Source organism: Lepidochelys kempii, chromosome 9, assembly GCF_965140285.1.
Source record: "Lepidochelys kempii isolate rLepKem1 chromosome 9, rLepKem1.hap1, whole genome shotgun sequence".
NCBI lineage: Eukaryota > Metazoa > Chordata > Testudines > Cheloniidae > Lepidochelys > Lepidochelys kempii.
In genome coordinates this window covers 10939755-10962530 of record NC_136388.1, presented here as the reverse complement: position 1 = coordinate 10962530, position 22776 = coordinate 10939755, and the positions used below count along the sequence as shown (strand labels likewise).

At 41.5% G+C, this 22776-nt stretch overlaps 1 protein-coding gene across 3 annotated transcripts in view; it reads left to right on the top strand.

The window, feature by feature from the left end:
• Nucleotides 1-22776, top strand: part of FXR1 (FMR1 autosomal homolog 1) — a 67978-nt gene that overhangs the window by 41390 nt on the left and 3812 nt on the right. For 2 of the 3 annotated variants that reach the window (XM_073359288.1, XM_073359289.2), the window contains 6 exons: nucleotides 4768-4846; nucleotides 8936-9045; nucleotides 10281-10367; nucleotides 11689-11896; nucleotides 17926-18129; nucleotides 19174-19374. In XM_073359288.1, coding sequence (XP_073215389.1) covers nucleotides 4768-4846; nucleotides 8936-9045; nucleotides 10281-10367; nucleotides 11689-11896; nucleotides 17926-18129; nucleotides 19174-19374 — 889 coding nt within the window. Of the gene's footprint in view, nucleotides 1-4767; nucleotides 4847-8935; nucleotides 9046-10280; nucleotides 10368-11688; nucleotides 11897-17925; nucleotides 18130-19173; nucleotides 19375-20374; nucleotides 20456-22776 lie in introns of all 3 variants that reach the window. The other variant, XM_073359290.2, reaches the window with a different exon arrangement.

The window sequence follows — 22776 nt, the reverse complement described above, 5'->3', positions numbered from 1 at the left end:
GTAGATCCTTAATAATGCGTTGGAGGGGTTTTACTTGGGGGCTGAAGGTGACGGCTAGCGACGTTCTGTTATTTTCTTTGTTAGGCCTGTCCTGTAGTAGGTAACTTCTGGGAACTCTTCTGGCTCTATCAATCTGTTTCTTTACTTCTGCAGGTGGGTATTGTAGTTGTAAGAAAGCTTGACAGAGATCTTGTAGGTGTTTGTCTCTGTCTGAGGGGTTGGAGCAAATGCGGTTGTATCGCAGAGCTTGGCTGTAGACGATGGATCGTGTGGTGTGGTCAGGGTGAAAGCTGGAGGCATGCAGGTAGGAATAGCGGTCAGTAGGTTTCCGGTATAGGGTGGTGTTTATGTGACCATTGTTTATTAGCACTGTAGTGTCCAGGAAGTGGATCTCTTGTGTGGACTGGACCATGCTGAGGTTGATGGTGGGATGGAAATTGTTGAAATCATGGTGGAATTCCTCAAGGGCTTCTTTTCCATGGGTCCAGATGATGAAGATGTCATCAATATAGCGCAAGTAGAGTAGGGGCTTTAGGGGACGAGAGCTGAGGAAGCGTTGTTCTAAATCAGCCATAAAAATGTTGGCATACTGTGGGGCCATGCGGGTACCCATAGCAGTGCCGCTGATCTGAAGGTATACATTGTCCCCAAATGTGAAGTAGTTATGGGTAAGGACAAAGTCACAAAGTTCAGCTACCAGGTTAGCCGTGACAGTATCGGGGATAGTGTTCTTGACGGCTTGTAGTCCATCTTTGTGTGGAATGTTGGTGTAGAGGGCTTCTACATCCATAGTGGCCAGGATGGTGTTATCAGGAAGATCACCGATGGATTGAAGTTTCCTCAGGAAGTCAGTGGTGTCTCGAAGGTAGCTGGGAGTGCTGGTAGCGTAGGGCCTGAGGAGGGAGTCTACATAGCCAGACAATCCTGCTGTCAGGGTGCCAATGCCTGAGATGATGGGGCGCCCAGGATTTCCAGGTTTATGGATCTTGGGTAGTAGATAGAATATCCCAGGTCGGGGTTCCAGGGGTGTGTCTGTGCGGATTTGATCTTGTGCTTTTTCAGGAAGTTTCTTGAGCAAATGCTGTAGTTGCTTTTGGTAACTCTCAGTGGGATCAGAGGGTAATGGTTTGTAGAAACTCGTGTTGGAGAGCTGCCGAGCAGCCTCTTGTTCATATTCCGACCTATTCATGATGACAACAGCACCTCCTTTATCAGCCTTTTTGATTATGATGTCAGAGTTGTTTCTGAGGCTGTGGATGGCATTGAGTTCCGCATGGCTGAGGTTATGGGGCAAGTGATGCTGCTTTTCCACAATTTCAGCCCGTGCACGTCGGCGGAAGCACTCTATGTAGAAGTCCAGTCTGCTGTTTCGACCTTCAGGAGGAGTCCACCTAGAATCCCTCTTTCTGTAGTTCTGGTTTAACTTGGATTTAAACTTGAAGAGTGGTCAGTTTGGATGAGCTATTACCAGCAGGAGAGTGAGTTTGTGTGTGTATGGGGGTGGGGGGATGTGAGACAACCTGGATTTGTGCAGGAAATAGCCCAACTTGATTGTCATGCACATTGTGTAAAGAGTTGTCACTTTGGATGGGCTATCACCAGCAGGAGAGTGAATTTGTGGGGGGGTGGAGGGTGAGAAAACCTGGATTTGTGCTGGAAATGGCCCACCTGATGATCACTTTAGATAAGCTATTACCAGCAGGACAGTGGGGTGGGAGTAGGTATTGTTTCATATTCTCTGTGTATATATAAAGCCTGCTGCAGTTTCCATGATATGCATCTGAGGAAGTGAGCTGTAGCTCACGAAAGCTTATGCTCTAATAAATTGGTTAGTCTCTAAGGTGCCACAAGTACTCCTTTTCTTTTTGCGAATACAGACTAACACGGCTGTTACTCTGAAAGAAGTAAAGCTGATATTTAAGAGGATATAGTATGCACAGTATGTTCTCCTTTAATAGCCTGGAGCACAGTTCACATATAATGTTATTTACAGATCACTACTCATTCATTGCTAACTAATCAATCAGGTAGGACAAGAAGCAGTCATCTTCATCTGCATCACTGGCGATTAGGTTAGATATTAGGAAAAACTTTCTAACTATAAGAATAGTTAAGTATTGGAATAGGCTTCCAAAAAAGGTTGTGGAATCCCTGTCATTGGAGATTTTTAAGAACAGGCTAGACAGACACTTGTCAGGGATGGTCTAGGTTTATGTAGTCCTTCCTCAGTGCAGGGTGCTGTACTAGATGACCTCTTGAGGTTCCTACTAGCCCTATGTTTCTGTGATAACCCCTACCACATGGCCCCACTGTGCCCATCCACCCAGGAAGGTATGAGCCCCCCCCAATGCCAGGTGGGAGAGAGCCAGACTAGGCATACTCCGACCACTCCTCGGACCCAGTATGTAGTGACTGTGTCCAATCATTTCCTCCTTTGGGAGTCGTCTTTATTCTTACTGCCAGTTTATGGAGATAGTTCTGTAGCTCAAGTGGTGTCCATCTTACACTGAACGTTCAGGGTTCAAACCCTGCCGATAAATGCATAATGGGGGGTTGTTACAGTTGCACAGAACAGAATTCGTTTTTACTCTTTAAACAAAAGAATTCCTAGGAAATTACATACAAAAAACTGTGTTAGTTATTTAGGTTGCAAAGTCAAGTACTGAAAAGTTAGGAAATTACAGATTTTTTCATTCCCCATGCATGGTCATGATACCCTTCTCATCCCTTGAAGACCTGGACTTTGCATATGATCTCGCTCTCCTATCACATACCCAACACCATATACAAGGAAAAAAAAACTCGACTAAACTCATTCAGCCAGCAAATTGGACTGAATATCAACCGCAATAAGACAGATATCATGACCTTTAATATTGCTTCACCATCACCAGTACAGGTAGAGGATTATGTTCTCACCAGTGTAGAAAAATTCACATACTTGGGCAACACCATCAGCTAGGACAGTGGAACAAACTAGGACATCCGGAACAAGATCCAAAAAGCCAGGAGCACCTTCAGGAACTTAAATACAGTCTGGAAATCATTAAAACACAAGACCAAAACAAAACTCAAAATTTATCAGAGCTGCATACTTTCAACATTACTTTATAGTACAGAATACTGGGGAATGAGACAGTATGACGTGTCTGAACTGTCTTAATACCATGCAACCTGCTTCAGAAAAATCCTCCTGTGTTTGGTCATATTGTATCCACATGTGCAAGATCCCATCCTTCCTTAAGGTCTAGGTCCTAGTAGAATTGATGAGCCCACCTTTTGAACCCCTTGCAACTTGCTCTCTGATGCACCTCTCTATGAAGGTAGCATTTCTAGTGGCCCCTTTCTTGGCCAGAGGGGTGGCCCCTAGCATCCTCTTCCCTACACCGTTTTCCCTAGGGATAAGGTTCATCTTCGCCCTCATCCAATATTTCTCACTAAGGTAGTCTTCGATTTTTATGTCATCCAGGCAGTCTCTCTGCCAGCTTTCTTTCCAAAATTTCACGCTCATAGAGATGAGGAGAGAGTGCATTTGTTGGATGCCAGAAGGGCTCTAGTTTTCTATCTGGAGCATATTAAGTCCTTTAGGTCTTCTATTCAGTTGTTTGTTGTGGTTACAAACCGAACTAATGGCAGTCCAGTGACTACTCAGATGATTTCATCCTGGATCTCTTCATGGTTTCATTTATGCTACCAGTTGGCTAATCTAACCCCACCAGTTAGGAAACTGGTGCATTCTGCTGCAGCACAGGCGCAGCACACGGCTTTCTTGGTGAAAGTACCTATAATGGACGTTTGTAAAGCGGTGACGTTTTGTCATCAGCCTACGCTTTTGCTTTGTGTTATGCCATTTCCCATCAGTCCAGAGACCATGCCAGTTTCAGACTGGATGTCTTACAGTTACCTCCATGATTGTCTCCTTGTGAGTCATCTACAATGGAATGGACATGTGCAAGCACTGAAGAACAAAAAACAGTACCTACCATTCCGTACCTGTTGTTCTTTGAGTTGTGTTGCATATGTCCATTCCATGACCCCTGTCTGCCTTCCCCTCGTTATCGGAGTCTGTTCAGTATGATGGAACTAAGGGGAGTTGGGAATGGCTCTGCCCTCCTCTACCCGCACACAGTGGCGCGAAGTGGCAGAAGGTGCTCGAACCGTGCCAACGGGTATCACTGAGGGGAAAAAGAAGAGGAATACTTGTGGCACCTTAGAGACTAACAACTGTATTTGAGCATAAGCTTTCCTGAACTACAATTGTGCACAAGATGAAATGAACATATGCAACACACCTCAAAGAACAATAATTACAGAAGGGTAGGTAAACTGTTTTTTCTTTGTGATGTGATGTTAGTTATATAGATATTTCTGTACAAGCATATCGGTTCAGAAATTGCGTGCGCCATTTTGGGGAAAAAAGAATATATAGGCTTCCCAGTTGATGATCTCTCTAAAAGTCAGTGAGCTGTTGCAAGATAACATAAAGGGGATATTTTTGAGAGTTGGTTTTAATTGTGGTAAATTGCAGAATATAAAAACTTTGTTTTAAGTAGCGTGAAAACATTGTTTTTCACTATTTATGCCACTCTCTTGCCCCTGTTTTGTTCCTGAGCTTTTAAAACTCCGTTATTGCTTCAACATTTAGTTCAAAACTAGATGAATTTAATCTCGTTCCTGCTCTTGTCTGGAGGATTTCCAGCTGTTGTAACAGGGCTTTATTTTTACCATATTGCATTCAAAATAAACTTCTATTGTGTTCATTTCTAGAGTGCTGATGCAGTAAAAAAGGCTAGAAGTTACTTGGAATTTGTGGAAGATTTTATTCAGGTGCCCAGAAATCTTGTTGGTATGTAATACTGCTAAAAGTTTAAAACACTTGAAAATTTGGGGAAAGAAAGCCTGTTCAGTATGACTATGCATAGAAGGCTTAGATGCCAGTATTTGACAGTTTCTCCCTTCACTCAGAAACTAAAACCTTTTAAAATAACAATAGGTATAACAGGAGTGTTGAAAACATCTGTGTTGCACATGTGGACATCTTGTTGTCAATTCTATCTTGTAATTAATTTAAAAAATATTAAATAGAATGCTTAGATATTATGGTTGCGCTTTGAGATTCATAACAGATTCAGACTTGTGCAGTCATATGCTTTTAAATTTTCTGCTTGTGTAAAGTTTAAATTGATAAATGAGGAATGGAGCCTAAAAAATCCTCTGTAAAAATTAATGTTGAAAATGATCTTTCAAAATTAAGTTTAAAAGAAAATAATTTCCTTTGAACCCTAAGAATGGCATGGTTATTCAACTAAGATACCATTGTCCAATGCTTGGTCCTATTTGACTGGTTGTGCCTTCTGAATAGTGTGCTGCAGTATACACAAGCAACAGTATGATAGTCACATCCTTTCATGTATGCTAATCATTCTTGAGGTATCATGTGTCCTTTTAGTTGAGTTTTTCAATCTGGGGGCAGAAATACTTCTTTTTTTATGGATGAAATTCCTAAAACAATTAAAATGTATGCTTCAGCTGGTTCTTTAAATACCCTTATGCAATCTCTGAGCTGCTCACAATTATCTTTGAGGACAGGAAAGGTCTCAGAAGACTGGAGAAGGGCAAACATAGCACTACCTATCTTTAAAAAGGGGAACAAGGAGGACCTGGGGAATTATAGACCAGTCAGCCTGACTTCAATACTTGGAAAGATACAGGAGCAAATTATTAAACTATCAGTTTGTAAGCACCTGGATGATGATAAAGTTATAAATAGGGCTGGGCCGGAAATTGCCATTTTTTTTCGGGATTCCCCAATCAGAGGATGGGCAAGGCACACAAGGTCATGCACCCCCAGATTTCTACCTGAAGACACATGACTCATCCCCAGGGCAGAGGCTGGAGCAGAGATGACAAGTGGGTGGAGCGAAGGTTCACGACCCTCCCCAGATTTTTGCCCAGGAAGGGTGACAGGGCCAGGCCATGGCTCCCCGCCCTGGGGAGGGGGGAGAGGCTTGCAGGGAGGCACTGACTGATGGGCTGGCGCTGCATCCTAGGCCTGCACCAGCCACCCTGCCACCATGACAGGGATCGTGACACTGCCCCCAACTTCAAATGTGAGGCCGCAGGTGCTCCCTTCAGCCACTCTCCCCCCCCCCCAAACATTCCCTCCAGCATCCCCCCCAAATACTTCCTCCAGTAAACCTCCCCCCCGGTACCTCCTCCTTGTACAGGCACACCCCTTGAGCAACCCCCACTTTCAGTAAACAGACTGGGCTAATTTTTAAGTGACTTGGGCTATTAATGCAATAGAAATCTGGCAACCCACCTGACTCATTCCCAGGGTGCGGGGCAGAGGCTGGGGACTGGTTGCTGTTGAGACTCACTGCCAACTTCTCCTTGCTTCACACAGGCTTGTGCTCAGCAAAACCGCTGCGGAGCTTCCCCTGGGCAGGCAGGGCTCCTTCACCATGCTGCAAAACAGACGATGCTTGCACCTGCTCTCAGCAGTGTCCACAACACCTCTCCCCCATTCACCTCCCCTGAATACAGCTGGCTCCTTCCCACTCCCCTCAGCACACAGCTTGCAGTAGCCCTCAGTATTACAATATAATACAATATTTTTTGCATTAATGTAATGCATATTCTGAATTTCCAAAATATACGGCTTTGAAAATCTGAAATTACTCTCTTTTCATTGCTGGAAAATGCTGGCCCTAGTTATAAGGAATAGCCAGCATGGATTTGTCAAGAACAAATCATACCCAAACAATTTAATTTCCTTCTTTGATAGGATTGCTCACCTAGTAGATGGGGGAAAGCAATAGACATGATATGCCTGGATTTTAGTAAGGCTTTTGACACAGTTCTGCGTGATTCTTATAAGCATATTAGGGAAATGTGATTGAAATTACAATAAGATGGATGCATAACTAGGTGAAAGACCATAGCCCAAGAGTAGTGATCAGTGGTTTGCTGTCAAATTGGGAGGGCGTATCTAGTGGGGTCCTGCAGGGGTCAGTCCTGGGTCCAGTACCATTCAGTATTTTCATTAATGACTTGGATAATGGAGTAGAGAGTATGCTTAAAAATTTTTCAGATGACACCAAGCTGGAAGGACTTGAAGGCATTTTGGAGGACAGGTTTAAAATTCAAAATGACCTTGACAAATTGGAGAATTGGTTTGAATTCAGCAAGATGAAATTAAATAAAGACAAGTGCAAAGTACTTCACTTAGGAAGGAAAAATCAAATGCACAACTGCAAAATGGGGAATACCTGTCGAGGTGGTAAAGGGATCTGGGTGTTTACAGACTGAATATGAGTCAACAATATAATGCAGCTGCAAAAAAGGCTAATATTCTGGGTGTTTTAACAGGATGTCGTATGTAAGACACAGGAGGTAGTTGTCCTGCTCTACTCAGCACTTGTGAGGCCCCCGCTGGAGCACTGTGTCAGATTCTGAGCACCACAATTTAGGAAAGATGTGGACAAATGGGAAAGATTCCAGAGGAGAGCAAGAAAAATGAGAAAAAGTTTTGAAAACCATGACCTTTAAAAAAACTGGTCATGTTTAGTCTTGAGAAAAGAAGACTTAGGGAGGATCTGATAATAGTCTTCAACTATGTTAAGGGCTGTTATAAAGAGGATCAATTGTTCTGCATGTGCAGTGAAGATAGGACAAGAAGTAATGGTCTTAATCTGCAGCAAGGGAGATTTAGGTTAGATATTAGGAAAAGCTTTTTAACTGTAAGGGTAGTTAAGCCTTGAAATGGGCTTCCAAGGGTGGTCATGGAGTGCCCATCTTTGGAAGCTTTTAAAAACAAGTTGGACAAACACTTGTTAGGGATGGTCTAAGTTTACTTGGTTCTTCCTTAATGCAGGGGACTGGGCTTCATGACTTCTCGAGGTCCCATCCAGCCCTAAATTTCTATGATTCTATGATTAGGATAATTCCTGTCTCTTAAGCTGTTGAAAAATAAAGGTTGGTTCCCACTTCCTCTTCAAGATAAAACACACATTTTCCTAAGGCTCCTTGTCCCAGTGTACTCCTGGACTTCAGTTTTATATATCCTCTGATAGAAGGCATCTCATTAAGCAGAGTGCTTCTAACATCATACTTTGTCATGGGTTCGGTGCTAGGAGAGGAATGCTATCTACTGAATCATCCAGCTACTGAAACACCCCTGAGTTTGGAAGTCAATTATAAAGGAATGACTACTGTATGTCTCAGCACTGTTTATCTCATGAGATTTGACAAGATCACTGTGCAAGGTGGTATGACTGTAGGTCTGAAAGATCTCTGTTTCAGAAGAACTTTTTAAAATTCTGGGTTAGCTCCATTATATAAAGAAAAGGAGTACTTGTGGCACCTTAGAGACTAACCAATTTATTTGAGCATAAGCTTTCGTTAGCTACAGCTCACTTCATCGCTGTAGCTCACGAAAGCTTATGCTCAAATAAATTGGTTAGTCTCTAAGGTGCCACAAGTACTCCTTTTCTTTTTGAGAATACAGACTAACACGGCTGTTACTCTGAAACCTCCATTATATAGGAATCTAATAGTTCCTGGTTCTTGTTCAGATACATTGAAATAAAGCAAGAAGAGCTTGTAAAATTATAGTACCATTGAATCTTAGCCCTGATTCAGCCTCACACTTGAACCTAATCTGGATCCAGCCACCACCATCCATGGCACATATCTGATTTGTACACTGCATTGATTCTCCCATTTGTACCTTGTGTTGTCATATGTACCTATGTAAAATAGATGAAAAATGTGACAGAAAGTCCAAGGTAGTGGATAATTGGGCTCATAAAGCATGACTTTTATTTTATTACTATTACTGTTTTAGTACATGTAACTTGGAAATGACAAGGAAACTATGTTAAAGAAAACTTTTAAGCATTGATTCAAATATAGCTATTTTCCTCCCCTCAAGGAAAAGTTATTGGAAAAAATGGAAAAGTGATTCAGGAGATTGTAGACAAGTCTGGAGTCGTCCGGGTCAGGATTGAAGGGGACAATGAAAACAAACTGCCCAGAGAAGATGTAAGTTATTTAATCTTTCCTTCAACTATTAAACTTGTACTTTTGAAAATTACGCTAATGCAATTTATTAACAAATGGTTTTGGAAGGAGCAAAGGCAATACTGTTTACTTTCTGTGTAATATTAACAAAGTATTTGTAGAAAGTTGACAAGTCTGGGAAGGGGTGGGGTACTGGATCACTCAGTGGGTTAATTTGGGATCTCCATTTCATATATAGCCCAGGTTGTTAGTATCTAATGGCTGTTTGGTTGCCTATGAGACATTATTTTGGTCTCAATTCAGTTGCTGGTCGGCTGGTATCCATATCACAAAAACTACTAGAATTGACACTAGATGGGAGGGACTCTTCTTGGCATTCCCAGGAGAAAGGTCAAAGAACTGGCTCTGGAGACTGAATTATCCTTTCACCCTGAAGGATGATCCTTGTAGGTTTTGGTTGAGGCACCTTTGTGGGTCAGAGTAGAGGAAGATAACACCGCAGCTGCCAGTGCTGTACCTATTGCATGGATGTACAGAGGACTTCACTCATCAGGGCTGTCAAACCAGCACCTTTCACCAACAATAAATTTACATTTAAACTTCAGCAACTCAGGAAAGTTGATTAAATAAACATATATTTCTCAATAACAAATTCTTTGATTTGAAGTATCATTTCTCTCACCTGATCCCGTGCACAACTGTCATGTAGTTGCTACACTCTTTATTCATGACAATACTTATTTGTTTTTTATTTAGAAAACATAGAGCTAGAACTTTGATCCCTTTAAGGTTCATCTGTGCTGAAAAGATGGTTTAACTTGCTAGTGAAGGATTCTCCCTTTTTGGGGAAATTTGGGAATGGCATAAAACCGCCACAGCTACTCCTATGCAGGCAACTAGTGAAGTGGGCATGGCTGGAAAGTGGTATGGACTGAACGTCCCCATGCCCCAGCAGTCTGCAGCTGCTGAAATGGTCTGTTGGGGCCATAGGCAGCCAAGCATAAATTATAACAATCGTGAAGCTTCTCTAACTTACAGTAGCCTGAGATTCAGAGAAGTGCAGAAATGTCTGTCACTGTTGCCTCCTTCCCCGACTGTATCTAGTGTATACAGCCCACGGTCCAGGCTACATTGTTATGCGTGGTGTTTGTAATTTATTTCCAATACTTAGGCAGATAATTTGTTGTTGGTTTTTGTGGGGATTTTGATAATATGTTGCTCTTTTTGAGAATGATTATGTAGTTTTGTTTCTACAGGGAATGGTCCCATTCGTATTTGTTGGCACTAAAGAAAACATTGGAAATGTCCAAGTTCTTTTAGAATACCATATTGCCTACCTGAAGGTATGTTTTTATCTTTGTATTTTGGAAATGCTTATTAGAGGAAATTATCAATTTATACTTACATTCTTGAGCAACACCTTTACGTCAGTGGGAGTAGTAGAAGTTCAGTTTCTCTCAAGATTAGCCCTAAGGTTGCATGTATGGCTTCAACTTTGTTCCCTTGCACATATGCATTACGTTGGCCTTAAATTATGTGATCACAGATTATCTAAAATACAAATAAGGTTAATAAAATAAGGCTGCAGGAGAACATTTTTGATAAATATATATATATTTGATAAAAAGTGTGTGATCTCAAAATTCACCATATTGTCTTGCAGACATGCAAGGGAGCAGAGATAATGTGTTTTAACCTACATTTTTTGCATGTCCTAACTTAACAGTTCAATTTTAATATTTTAACATAGGTTCTCCTTTGAGTGATTCTGCATGAATATAATTCCATATATGTGTGCATTCCCAGTGCCCTCAAATTGGAGACTGCAAGCTAGCATTACTCATCAGAGCAGCACACGTACCCTGTCCTTGTGCTGTGGACAAAGGATATAAAAGAGCAGAGTCATCCTCACCCCTTCTTGGTTCCTTCTTAATGCATGTGGCTACTAATTGGAGCTCCCCATGGTGCCTGGCTCATAGGCTCTGGAGCCCTTTCTTACTTGTTTGCAAAGACAGTGTTCTTAGTAGTGATAACATCAGTTAGGTGGCTTCTGCACAGATGATCTCCAACTGGACAGTAACTGTTTTTCTTCAAGATGTGTTGTGAACATATATATTCCACAACCCGCATTCCTTGCCTGCTACATCAGAGTCTGAAGACATCAGGATTCCTGTCAGAAAGAACTGAGTAGGGGTCAAAGTGGCTCCACCCTTTATACTTTTAGTCCATGGCTTGAGCGAGTGCAACACACATGTGCCAATCTGACAGCTAACTCTAGCTAACATTCTCTAACTCTAGGTGGTGCGTGCCCAGTGTACTGATGGGGAATATATATACGCATAACATGTCGTGAAGAACAACAACAGTTATGGGTCAGTCAACTGTTTTTGCATGTGATGTGCTGACTCCAGCTTAACTAAGCACAAAGTATAAAGAAGGAATTAAGCATTAATGAAGCATAAGCAAAGTAAATACACTGCTACGTAAGGCTTTCTCTGGCCTTCAGACAGCTATCAAATAGATGACGTTGTATTGATTGGTAATGGGAGAGCTGAAAACCTGTTAAACAAACTCTGCTAAAATGACACCTGGGGTTGAGTTCACTTTCTAACAACATATCATAATGCTATAAAACTGGTTATGATTTTATCTCTGTGAAAATAGGAAGTAGAACAGCTAAGGATGGAGAGGCTCCAGATTGATGAACAACTGCGTCAGATTGGTATGGGTTTCAGACCTTCTTCCACCAGAGGTCCTGAAAAGGAAAAGGGCTACACTACTGATGAGAGTACACTCTCCTCAGTACAAGGGTCCAGGTCATATAGTGGAAGAGGGAGAGGTCGCAGAGGCCCCAATTATACATCTGGTTATGGTGAGTATTTTTAAATTACAGAACAGATATGGAAACTTCTGCCTAGGAAAATGATGCTGCGGTTTATTTATAAATATATATTCCATTTTTAGATAAGTTACTTACAGCTAATGCTATTAGTCTGTCACAGAGGTCACGGAAGTCATGAATTCCATGACTTTCCGAGACTTCTGCAGTGGCCAGTGTGACTAGGCCAGGGGCTGCCTGAGCAGCTCGGGCGGCCCCCAGGCCAGCTGCACCGGCTGCTGCTGGGGCAGTCTTGGGCCATTGCGCCCGTGCCCCTCAGCAGCAGGAGTTTGGGTGTGGGAGAGGGCTCAGGGCTGAGGCAGGGGGTTGGGGTGCAGGAGAGGGTGAGGACTCTGGGCGGCACTTACCTGCAGGGGGAGCTCCTTGGAAGCAACTGGCATGTTCAGCTCCTACGCGGAGGCTCAGCCAGGCGGCTCTGTGTGCTGCCTCCGCCTGCAGGCACCATCCCTGCAGCCCTCTTCCTCTCTGCCTCCCACCCCACACACATGCAGTGCCCCTGGCCTTCTCCCCCCCCCCCCCCCCCCCGCCAAGTTTTAGTCAAGGGTATATAGTATAAGTCATGAACAGGTCATGGGGCGTAAATTTTTGTTTACTGTGCATGACTTGTCCATTTTTACTAAAAATACCCGTGACTAAAACGTAGCCTTACTTATAGCGTGGAACACACTTGAGTGACTGCAAAGCTTGGCTAACATAGGAGGTAGAGCACCTTAATTATTAACATAGCATCTCAAATGACCATGAGGCCTTATGAAGATCCTTTTTGTTTGCATTCCTATTGAAAAGATGTTTTAAATTGAAGAAAAATTAAAATGAAATGAAAATCCAGTCACTGAACTTGGTGAGAACATGCCCTTTGACAATAGTATAGTTATATAATATTAAGGTGTGTCAGGGAAATGGTCTGTGCAACTGTACAAAAACTCAGAACAAGACGCAAGTTAAGCAAAGAAAACCATCTATTGAGTGTCAGATTTACATACATGTTTTCGGTTGCAACCAAAACAAATGAGGAGTCTCTGGCTGTGCTTCTTTTATATCACTGCATTGATTTTAAAGACTAAAAATAATTATAAACAGGTAGCACTCTCTTCAGAGTTTCCTGACTAAAACTAGTCAGAAAATTCCTGTGTTCTTTTTTAAGGTTCTGAGACTGAGTTACTCTACGCCCGATTTACCTCTTAAGGTTTCTCCCCAGTTTCCCCCAACTCAGGGTGGCATTCTTAAGAACTCTGAAAATCTAGTGCAGAACCACCGGTTGGTTTTTAACTCCCTGTAAGTCTCCTCGCCTCCTTTTGGCTCAGCAGGGCTCTTTAAGATTTCCCATGTAGTTTTAATTAGAGATCTTACTGAATTCCCCTCATTTACTTAAAAAGAAAAATCACACAGAATCTATTGTGAAGTGCTGCTGACTGAGACTTACTGCCTTTTCCAACCAAGAAGTGGCTGCATTTCAGTGCTGGATAGACATGCCTTATATACATGGTTTTATGGAGCACTTTGATCCTTCAGAACAAAAGACGCTACAAAACCATAAACATACGTCACGTTTGTTTCTGTAGTAATTTGTGGAGTAATTCTAGGTGATATGGAAAAAAATAACATTCAGGAAAGAGAGTGCCTGTAATTATTAAAAAAATTATTTTATGATTGGGCTCAGGTATGCCTCTTTTCTGTTTCTAAACTGGGAAAGAGTTTGTAATGAAGCCTTGTGGATGGGGGGGAAGTGGCAGTTGTGGTATATCTTTACCTTAGTAAGACTTTTGATACTATCTCACATGACCTTCTCATAAACAAACTAGGGAAATACAACCTAGATGGAGCTACTATAAGGTGGGTGCAAAACTAGTTGGAAAACCGTTCCCAGAGAGTAATCATAGAATCATAGAATATCAGGGTTGGAAGGGACCTCAGGAGGTCATCTAGTCCAGCCCCCTGCTCAAAAGCAGGACCCATCCCCAATTAAATCATCCCAGCCAGAGCTTTGTCAGGCCTGACCTTAAAAACTTCTAAGGAAGGAGATTCCACCACCTTCCTAGGCAACGCATTCCAGTGTTTCACCACCCTCCTAGTGAAAAAGTTTTTCCTAATATCCAACCTAAACCTCCCCCACTGCAACTTGAGACCATTACTCCTTGTCCTGTCCTCTTCCACCACTGAGAATAGTCTAGAACCATCCTCTCTGGAACTACCTCTCAGGTAGTTGAAAGCAGCTATCAAATCCCCCCTCATTCTTCTCTTCCGCAGACTAAACAATCCCAGTTCCCTCAGCCTCTCCTCATAAGTCATGTGTTCCAGTCCCCTAATCATTTTTGTTGCCCTTCGCTGGACTCTCTCCAATTTATCCACATCCTTCTTGTAGTGTGGGGCCCAAACCTGGACACAGTACTCCAGATGAGGCCTCACCAATGTCGAATAGAGGGGAACGATCACGTCCTCGATCTGCTCGCTATGCCCCTACTTATACATCCCAAAATGCCATTGGCCTTCTTGGCAACAAGGGCACACTGCTGACTCATATCCAGCTTCTCGTCCACTGTCACCCCTAGGTCCTTTTCCACAGAACTGCTGCCTAGCCATTCGGTCCCTAGTCTGTAGCTGTGCATTGGGTTCTTCCGTCCTAAGTGCAGGACCCTGCACTTATCCTTATTGAACCTCATCAGATTTCTTTTGGCCCAATCCTCCAATTTGTCTAGGTCCCTCTGTATCCTATCCCTGCCCTCCAGCGTATCTACCACTCCTCCCAGTTTAGTATCATCCGGAAATTTGCTGAGAGTGCAATCCACACCATCCTCCAGATCATTTATGAAGATATTGAACAAAACCGGCCCCAGGACCGACCCCTGGGGCACTCCACTTGACACCAGCTGCCAACTAGACATGGAGCCATTGATCAGTACCCGTTGAGCCCGACAATCTAGCCAACTTTCTACCCACCTTATAGTGCATTCATCCAGCCCATACTTCTTTAACTTGCTGACAAGAATACTGTGGGAGACCATGTCAAAAGCTTTGCTAAAGTCAAGATACAATACATCCACTGCTTTCCCTTCATCCACGGAACCAGTAATCTCATCATAGAAGGCGATTAGATTAGTCAGGCATGACCTTCCCTTGGTGAATCCATGCTGACTGTTCCTGATCACTTTCCTCTCATGTAAGTGCTTCAGGATTGATTCTTTGAGGACCTGCTCCATGATTTTTCCGGGGACTGAAGTGAGGCTCACTGGCCTGTAGTTCCCAGGATCCTCCTTCTTCCCTTTTTTAAAGATTGGCACTACATTAGCCTTTTTCCAGTCATCCGGGACTTCCCCCGTTCGCCACAAGTTTTCAAAGATAATGGCCAATGGCTCTGCAATCACAGCCACCAGTTCCTTTAGCACTCTCGGATGCAACTCGTCCGGCCCATGGACTTGTGCACGTCCAGCTTTTCTAAATAGTCCCTAACCACCTCTTTCTCCACAGAGGGCTGGCCATCTATTCCCCATGTTGTGATGCCCAGCGCAGCAGTCTGGGAGCTGATCTTGTTAGTGAAGACAGAGGCAAAAAAAGCATTGAGTACATTAGCTTTTTCCACATCCTCTGTCACTAGGTTGCCTCCCTCATTCATTAAGGGGCCCACACTTTCCTTGGCTTTCTTCTTGTTGCCAACATACCTGAAGAAACCCTTCTTGTTACTCTTAACATCTCTCGCTAGCTGCAGCTCCAGGTGCGATTTGGCCCTCCTAATTTCATTCCTACATGCCCGAGCAATATTTTTATACTCTTCCCTGGTCACATGTTCAACCTTCCACTTCTTGTAAGCTTCTTTTTTATGCTTAAGATCCGCTAGGATTTCACCGTTAAGCCAAGCTGGTCGCCTGCCATATTTACTATTCTTTCGACACATCGGGATGGTTTGTCCCTGTAACCTCACCAGGGATTCCTTGAAATACAGCCAGCTCTCCTGGACTCCTTTCCCCTTCATGTTAGTCCCCCAGGGGATCCTACCCATCCATTCCCTGAGGGAGTCGAAGTCTGCTTTCCTGAAGTCCAGGGTCCGTATCCTGCTGCTTACCTTTCTTCCCTGTGTCAGGATCCTGAACTCATCAGTGGTTCAGTCAAGTTGGAAGGGCATATCAAATGGGGGCCCTCAGGGATCAATTCTGGCTCCCATTCTGTTCAATATCTTCATCAATTATTTAGATAATGGCATAGAGAGTACATTTATAAAGTTTGCGGACAATACCAAACCGGGAGGGGTTGCAAGTACTTCGGAGGATAGGATTAGAATTCAAAATGATCTGGACAAACTGGAGAAATGGTCTGAAGTAAATAGGATGAAATTCAATGAGGAGAAATTCAAAGTACTCCACTTAGGAAGGAACAATCAGTTGTGCACATACAAAATTGGAAATGACTGCCTAGGAAGGAGTACTGTGGAAAGGGGTCTGGGGATCTTAGTGGATTGCAAGCTAAATATAAGTGAACAGTGTAACACTGTTGCAAAAAAAGCAACCATCATTCTGGGATGTATTAGCAGGAGTATTGTAAGCAAGACACGAGAAGTAATTTTTCCGTTCTACTCTGTGCTGATTAGGCCTCAGCTGGAGTATTGTGTCCAGTTCTGGATGCCACATTTCGGGAAAGATGTGGACGAATTGGAGAGATTCCATAGAAGACCAACAAAAATGATTAAAGGTCTACAAAACATGACCTATGAGGGAAGAATGAAAAAATTGGGTTTGTTTAGTCTGAGAAGGAAGACTGACGGGGGACATAGTAACAGTTTTCAAGTACATAGAAGGTTGTTACAAGGAGGAGGGAGAAAAATTGTTATCTTAACCTCTGAGGATAGGCCAAGAAGCAATGGGCTTAAATTGCAGCAAGGGAGATTTAGGTTGGACATTAGGAAAAACTTCCTCTCAGGGTAGTTAAGCACTGGAACAAATTGCTTCGGGAGGTTGTGGAATCTGTGTCATTGGAGATATTTAAAATCAGGTTAGACAAACACCTGCCAGGAATGCTCTAGATAATACTTAGTCCTGCCTTGAGTGCAAGAGACTGGATTAGAAAACCTTCCAGTCCTACAATTCTATGATTTTAATCTTATGATTAAGGTTGTCATTTTAGAATTTTTCAACTACTTTTTGGAATATTGAACCAGCAATTAGCATGATCTTTGTTTAATCCTGATGCCAGTAAGTCCAGAGTTCCCTGTGCTAAGCACTGATGATTTGTGCCTACTGTCCACACCAAAAAATATTGCTTCCATGTGCCAGAGGTTAAACTATTTTGTACTCTTGGTGAATTGTGTACTAAACTGGAATGGGTGCTGTTCAGTTGCCAGTATCTTGATGTACTACATAACAAACTCTTTTATCTCAGGGAGTTCAGTTTTCAAGGTGTACCTTCATGAGATAATCACAAGTGGCCAAAATATTTTTATCCCTGATTACTTCAGTGTCTGAGTGCTTAAAAAGGCAGGAGCTGTGTTTTTAATCCAGTAGAAAATTACGGAGAGTTTGTTACCCAGAGGTATCAGATTGAGATTTATGGATATAATTTAACATAGTAGTAAAGTTGTTCAAACCAGCATTACAGTAGTTGCATGATTGAGTAGTTGCTTAGCAACTCTATAAGGTGGTAACTCTGAGAATTTTCAGAGAAGTTGCCTAGAAACTGGATTCTATAGCCCACATGTGTACATATAGATGGAATTAATCTCTCAGTGCTTGTGTCCATGTATGGAAAGACAAAATAATGTATGTTATGCATGAATTGCACTTGTCAATCACTAAAATTGCATAATAAATCGCTGACCGCACGTTTCTCTTGTTATTCCAAAACAAAACTAAGAGTTTTTTAGAGAGTAGCTAAATATCAGTTAAAACCTAAGAAACTTATTTTTATATCAGATACACATGGATCCCTGTGGTCAGTGGGATTCCTATGTGCATCTGAAGCCAGAAAGTGACCACAAATTTCATGTCTATCTCTTTTTCTTTTTTATACTGTTAAAGGTACAAACTCTGAGCTGTCAAATCCCTCTGAAACTGAATCTGAGAGAAAAGATGAATTGAGCGATTGGTCACTGGCAGGAGAAGATGACCGGGAGAGCCGACATCAGCGGGACAGCAGAAGACGTCCTGGAGGAAGAGGGCGTAGTGTTTCTGGGGGTCGTGGACGTGGTGGACCACGTGGTGGGAAGTCATCCATTAGCTCTGGTAGTGTGTTGAAATATATTTTGGGTTTAATTTTTATTGCAGACAACTGGCTGTATTTTCTCTTCTTAAATTAAGTAAATCACTATTTTAAAGTATGTATATATTTTTTTGAAATATTGCAACTTTTAAAAAAAATAGCAGGCTGTATATTGCAAGCTAACTATCAAAATTGACATATTTACAGTTGGATCATGTAAGTCATGTACAGTCATGTCAGGATTTGCTTGTTTTATGCACCATGTTGTGGAAAGTTTAAGGGCTTTGCTTTTCATCCCGTCTCTCACTAAACCTTTACTCCTAGTCCTCACCCCTTCACCAACCCACACAGATAATTAGACGTGGAAGAATTTGACTGTTACTGATTTTTATATTTAACTATGTATTTATTTTTACAGTTGCTAGAAATTAAGGAGGGTAGGTATAGGGGTAGGGTAAGGTCAGTGCTGACAGTGTGGCTGCAGGGGGCTCCCAGCACTGACACCAGACCTACAGGGGGCTTCCTGCATGGCCAGAGGGCCCAAGACACCAGGGCACAATGTGTAGGGGAGGTTGCAGTCCTGGCCCAGTAGAGCAGAGACCCCCTGCCAGGACTGCAAATAGGACAAGCCCCCGACTGCAGGGCACTGCTGAACAGTTCCTGCCCTTGGTGGCTCCCACTCTCCTGTCTGGTGAGCGAGTGAGCAGGGCTGTGACATTGGAAGCCCCACATGTATGTATCTGCTAACTAGGTGTAGAGGGCCATTCAGCAAATAAATGGATTAAAAACTAATGTTCTAAAAGTTTTTTAAATATTACATTCAGGGTCTCTTGATAATATGCTGACATGTTCTACTGTGCTATGGTGCCCTAGAATACACCCTGTTGGATTATCAGAACTAGTGAAAAAGCCCAAAGTAACTAGCATAAAACCGTAACTGTTTTGTATGGCAATGTGCTGCATGATTTTATACATTTTTGTATTTTAAAATGTATAATGACGTCAGGATGACCCACTATTTGTAACTGAAGTTTGTCTTAGATGGACCTTTTCCGTATGATATTTAGTGCTTAAAGATCCGGACAGCAACCCTTACAGCTTACTTGATAACACAGAGTCAGACCAGACTGTGGACACTGATGCCAGTGAATCTCATCACAGTACTAACCGTCGTAGGCGGTCACGCAGGCGAAGGACTGATGAAGATGCTGTTCTGATGGATGGAATGACAGAATCTGACACTGCTTCTGTTAATGAGAATGGCTTAGGTATGTTATCAATTGGGAAACAGAACCACAGAGTGAGTGAACTCACAAAAGATTGTTCTGAAAAGTGGAAAATCTATTTTTGATTAAAAAATAATTATTAATGTATTATCTAACTTTTTCTCTTTCGGTGAAAAGTCTTCCACATCCATGGAAGTACCATGAGGTTTCCTTCTCTTACTGGTCTCTACTGCTATCCTATACCATGTCCATAATACTTCTGGCTAACAGAGCCTTCGTGGGTCTGCTTTGGTTCCTGTCAGTATTGCTGTTTAAGTTAGTGCTTTCTGAGGCTGATTAGAGAAACAAGGCACTTTTGGTTCTCCTTGGGCCAGAATTCTACTTCCTTAACCCTTGGCAACTTGAACCTCAATTTAAGAAACCACTTAAACACCTGTTTGTCTGACCCCATTCAGCCTATGCTTAAGTGCTTTCCCTGAATAAGCCCCATTCACTTCAGTATTTGCATAAGTGCTTTCCTGAATGGGGTGCTTTCCTGGATCTGGGGGCCTTGAGGAACATGGGGCTAGTATCCAGAATATAATTGTCTCCCACATATCAAAAGTATAAAGATGCCCACTGAAAAGAATCATCTGTTTTGTGGTGACATTGAGGTCAGACAAATCTTACTGCAAACGTAAGGAAAACTTAACTTTCCAGTGATGTGGGGCTGATGATCAGCTTGTTAGTAGTCTAGTAGCAAGTTTATATTTGATTTATTATTTGTTCAGAAACCACATGCAGGCATTGATTCAGCAAAGTAAACTTAAGTGTATGCTTAAAGTGAAGCATGTGCTTGAGTGTTTTACTGAATCTGGACCAAACTGTGAAAGATCCAAGTTTCTAATCAATTTTGAATGTTTCCAATTCAAAATTCCATTTTCTTTCAGTGTATCTTATTTTGTCTTCCATGTTAATAAAAGCAATCTGTGCCCATCCTTAAACTACTGAAGAAAAACAGCTTTATCGTCAGAATAGTTCATGGTAAACTTTGCAATTGCAGATGATAGTGACAAAAAACCCCAGCGACGCAATCGTAGCCGCAGGCGTCGCTTCAGGGGTCAGGCAGAAGATAGACAGCCAGGTAACTCGAGTGGAACTGTGGGTAACCTCAGATCACAAGCATGAAGGAATGTCGTGTCTGCTGTTTATGTATATCTATAAATATATATATATAGCTGCACTACTGTAAATAAAAATTACTTAATAACTAATAAGACTACTGTGTACAAGACAAAAAAACAATTCTCACAACAGAACATATTTAATTCATAACCTGTCTAATGAAACTAACTTTTTTTATCCTTTAAAATTTAATTTTTCATTTGTAAATACAGTTTATGCTTCTGATGCTGTGCTCCCATTGAAGTCAATGGCTAAACTCCCGTTGATTTCAGTGGTTCAGAATCAAGCTCTGTAAGAATACTGGGACACGTTCTGCACTTAAACCTGTGCAACCCCCTGAAAGTGACATGACCAAATATTTTTAAAATTTTCACTATTGGCTTTTTTCATGTGAGAGGAAGATGGCTTGGAACAGCAGTGGTGGCATAGCTTAGTACTGAGGTGCACTGACAGAACAATGTGAGGGCATTTACATGACATCTGCCTGCCCTGTGCGTCTATTAAGCTAGTTCTATCAGTCCCTCACTTTTATGGATGTAGTAAATCATCCATAAATTGAAAAAAGACATTTTAAATGAAATTGCATGTTTCTGGTTTTTTGGTACTGTGGTTTGAGGCATTTCTTTTGTGTACTAACACTTCAAATCTTAAAGGTGAATTCTCTGATTTTAAGTGTTACCTGTTCTAGAAAATGTGTGACTGTAAATTCATAAGACATTTTGGTACATTTAAAGAGATGTTTTCCAGCCAGCTATGCTCGAAATTTGACTGTTTTACTTGCATCTGTTTGCTGAGGGACATGTAATCGTTCATGTGTGTAGGTTTTTCCTGAAACTTCAGTGCTCTTTTAAAAAAAATAAATACAAACAGTCCGGTACGTATGAACATTCTTCAGTCCTATAATAAATAGATGTGTACTTACAAAGAAGGAAATAGATTGGTAAGAAAATCAGCTTCAGCCTTACAAGGGGTTATTGTAAATGAGAAATATAAGATATTAGTCAGCATTTGAAATGCCATGACAGCATTTCCCTTCAAGTGAAACATGCTTTATTAAAAACTCAGACACCCACCCCACCCCCCAAAAAACCCCAAACTATCCCTCAATTTTGCTTTCAATCAATTTAGTTTCTCCCCATATTTCAGAAGTGGAATGAAGGCTGTGCTTTTCTGTTGCCACTGTTGTTCAGCATAAACTTTGATTATATTAGTAAATATTCGTAAATAAAATAAAAGAGCAATAGCATGTTAGGTTGTGAGAGTAATAGTGAAAGATATGTAGTTTTATAATGTCCTCATGGATAATGCTCTCCTGCTAAATGTTTTTATAAATATATAATAGGAATAAATGGAAGGAGATTATAATGATACTGTTACGGCAGTGATGGTACTGAGTCTTTTTTTTTTCCTTTTGTAATGTGATTTTTTTAAATTCCATTAGTTTAAATATGAGAACATGAGAAAAGCTCACTGAATAATCAAATGTTTAAAAATCAATATACAAAACTAGTTTTCATTTGAGACATTTAGTTGTAATGTTTCTTACTGTTGCACAGTTTGGATGAATATTTGTGCACACAAGACTTAAGTACATGCCTAACTATTCATGTGAGTAGTTCTATTGCATGTATGTAAGTCATTACAGAATCTGGGTGTAAAGTAGTATTTTAAATGAGCACCTTCCCTGATAGTGAGAACTGAATTGTTCTCAAAACTAGATAACTCTTGAGCAGTTGCACCCAGTTATGAAGTGTCTAATAGTAATGGAAAAGAAACCAAATTAATATATTTTGCTTTGGACCCTGATATAGGTCTTATCATTTTATCACCATTAAACCCAGAAAAATAGCTAGCTGGAGTTTGTCAAATGCTAAATATAATTATCAATTGTTATACAATAGATTATTTGACAAACTATGTAATTTCTTTCGGTTCATCACCTCTTCGTTTATCCCTTCAAAATGTATATCACAGGTGTGTGTTCTAGAAGTACAGAGTTGCCTTTTGAATTGCAGGAGTGGACAGGAAATAGCAGGAGGGTGTGCTTAGTTCATGAAGAACTTTTCAAGAAAGAAATATATTAATACTATTTACTTTAAAAATTTGTTTTCCCCTAATTCCAGCTATTCCTCCCATGTTTCTAATCTCCCTTCAATCTATTTATGGGATACCTTAGAGTGAAATTTCCTTACTTTTTATATGGTACCATAGCTGTCCACTTCACTTTCCAGTCAATAAAATGTACCAGTATAAATAAATTCCCTTTCTCAAAGTGCTTCT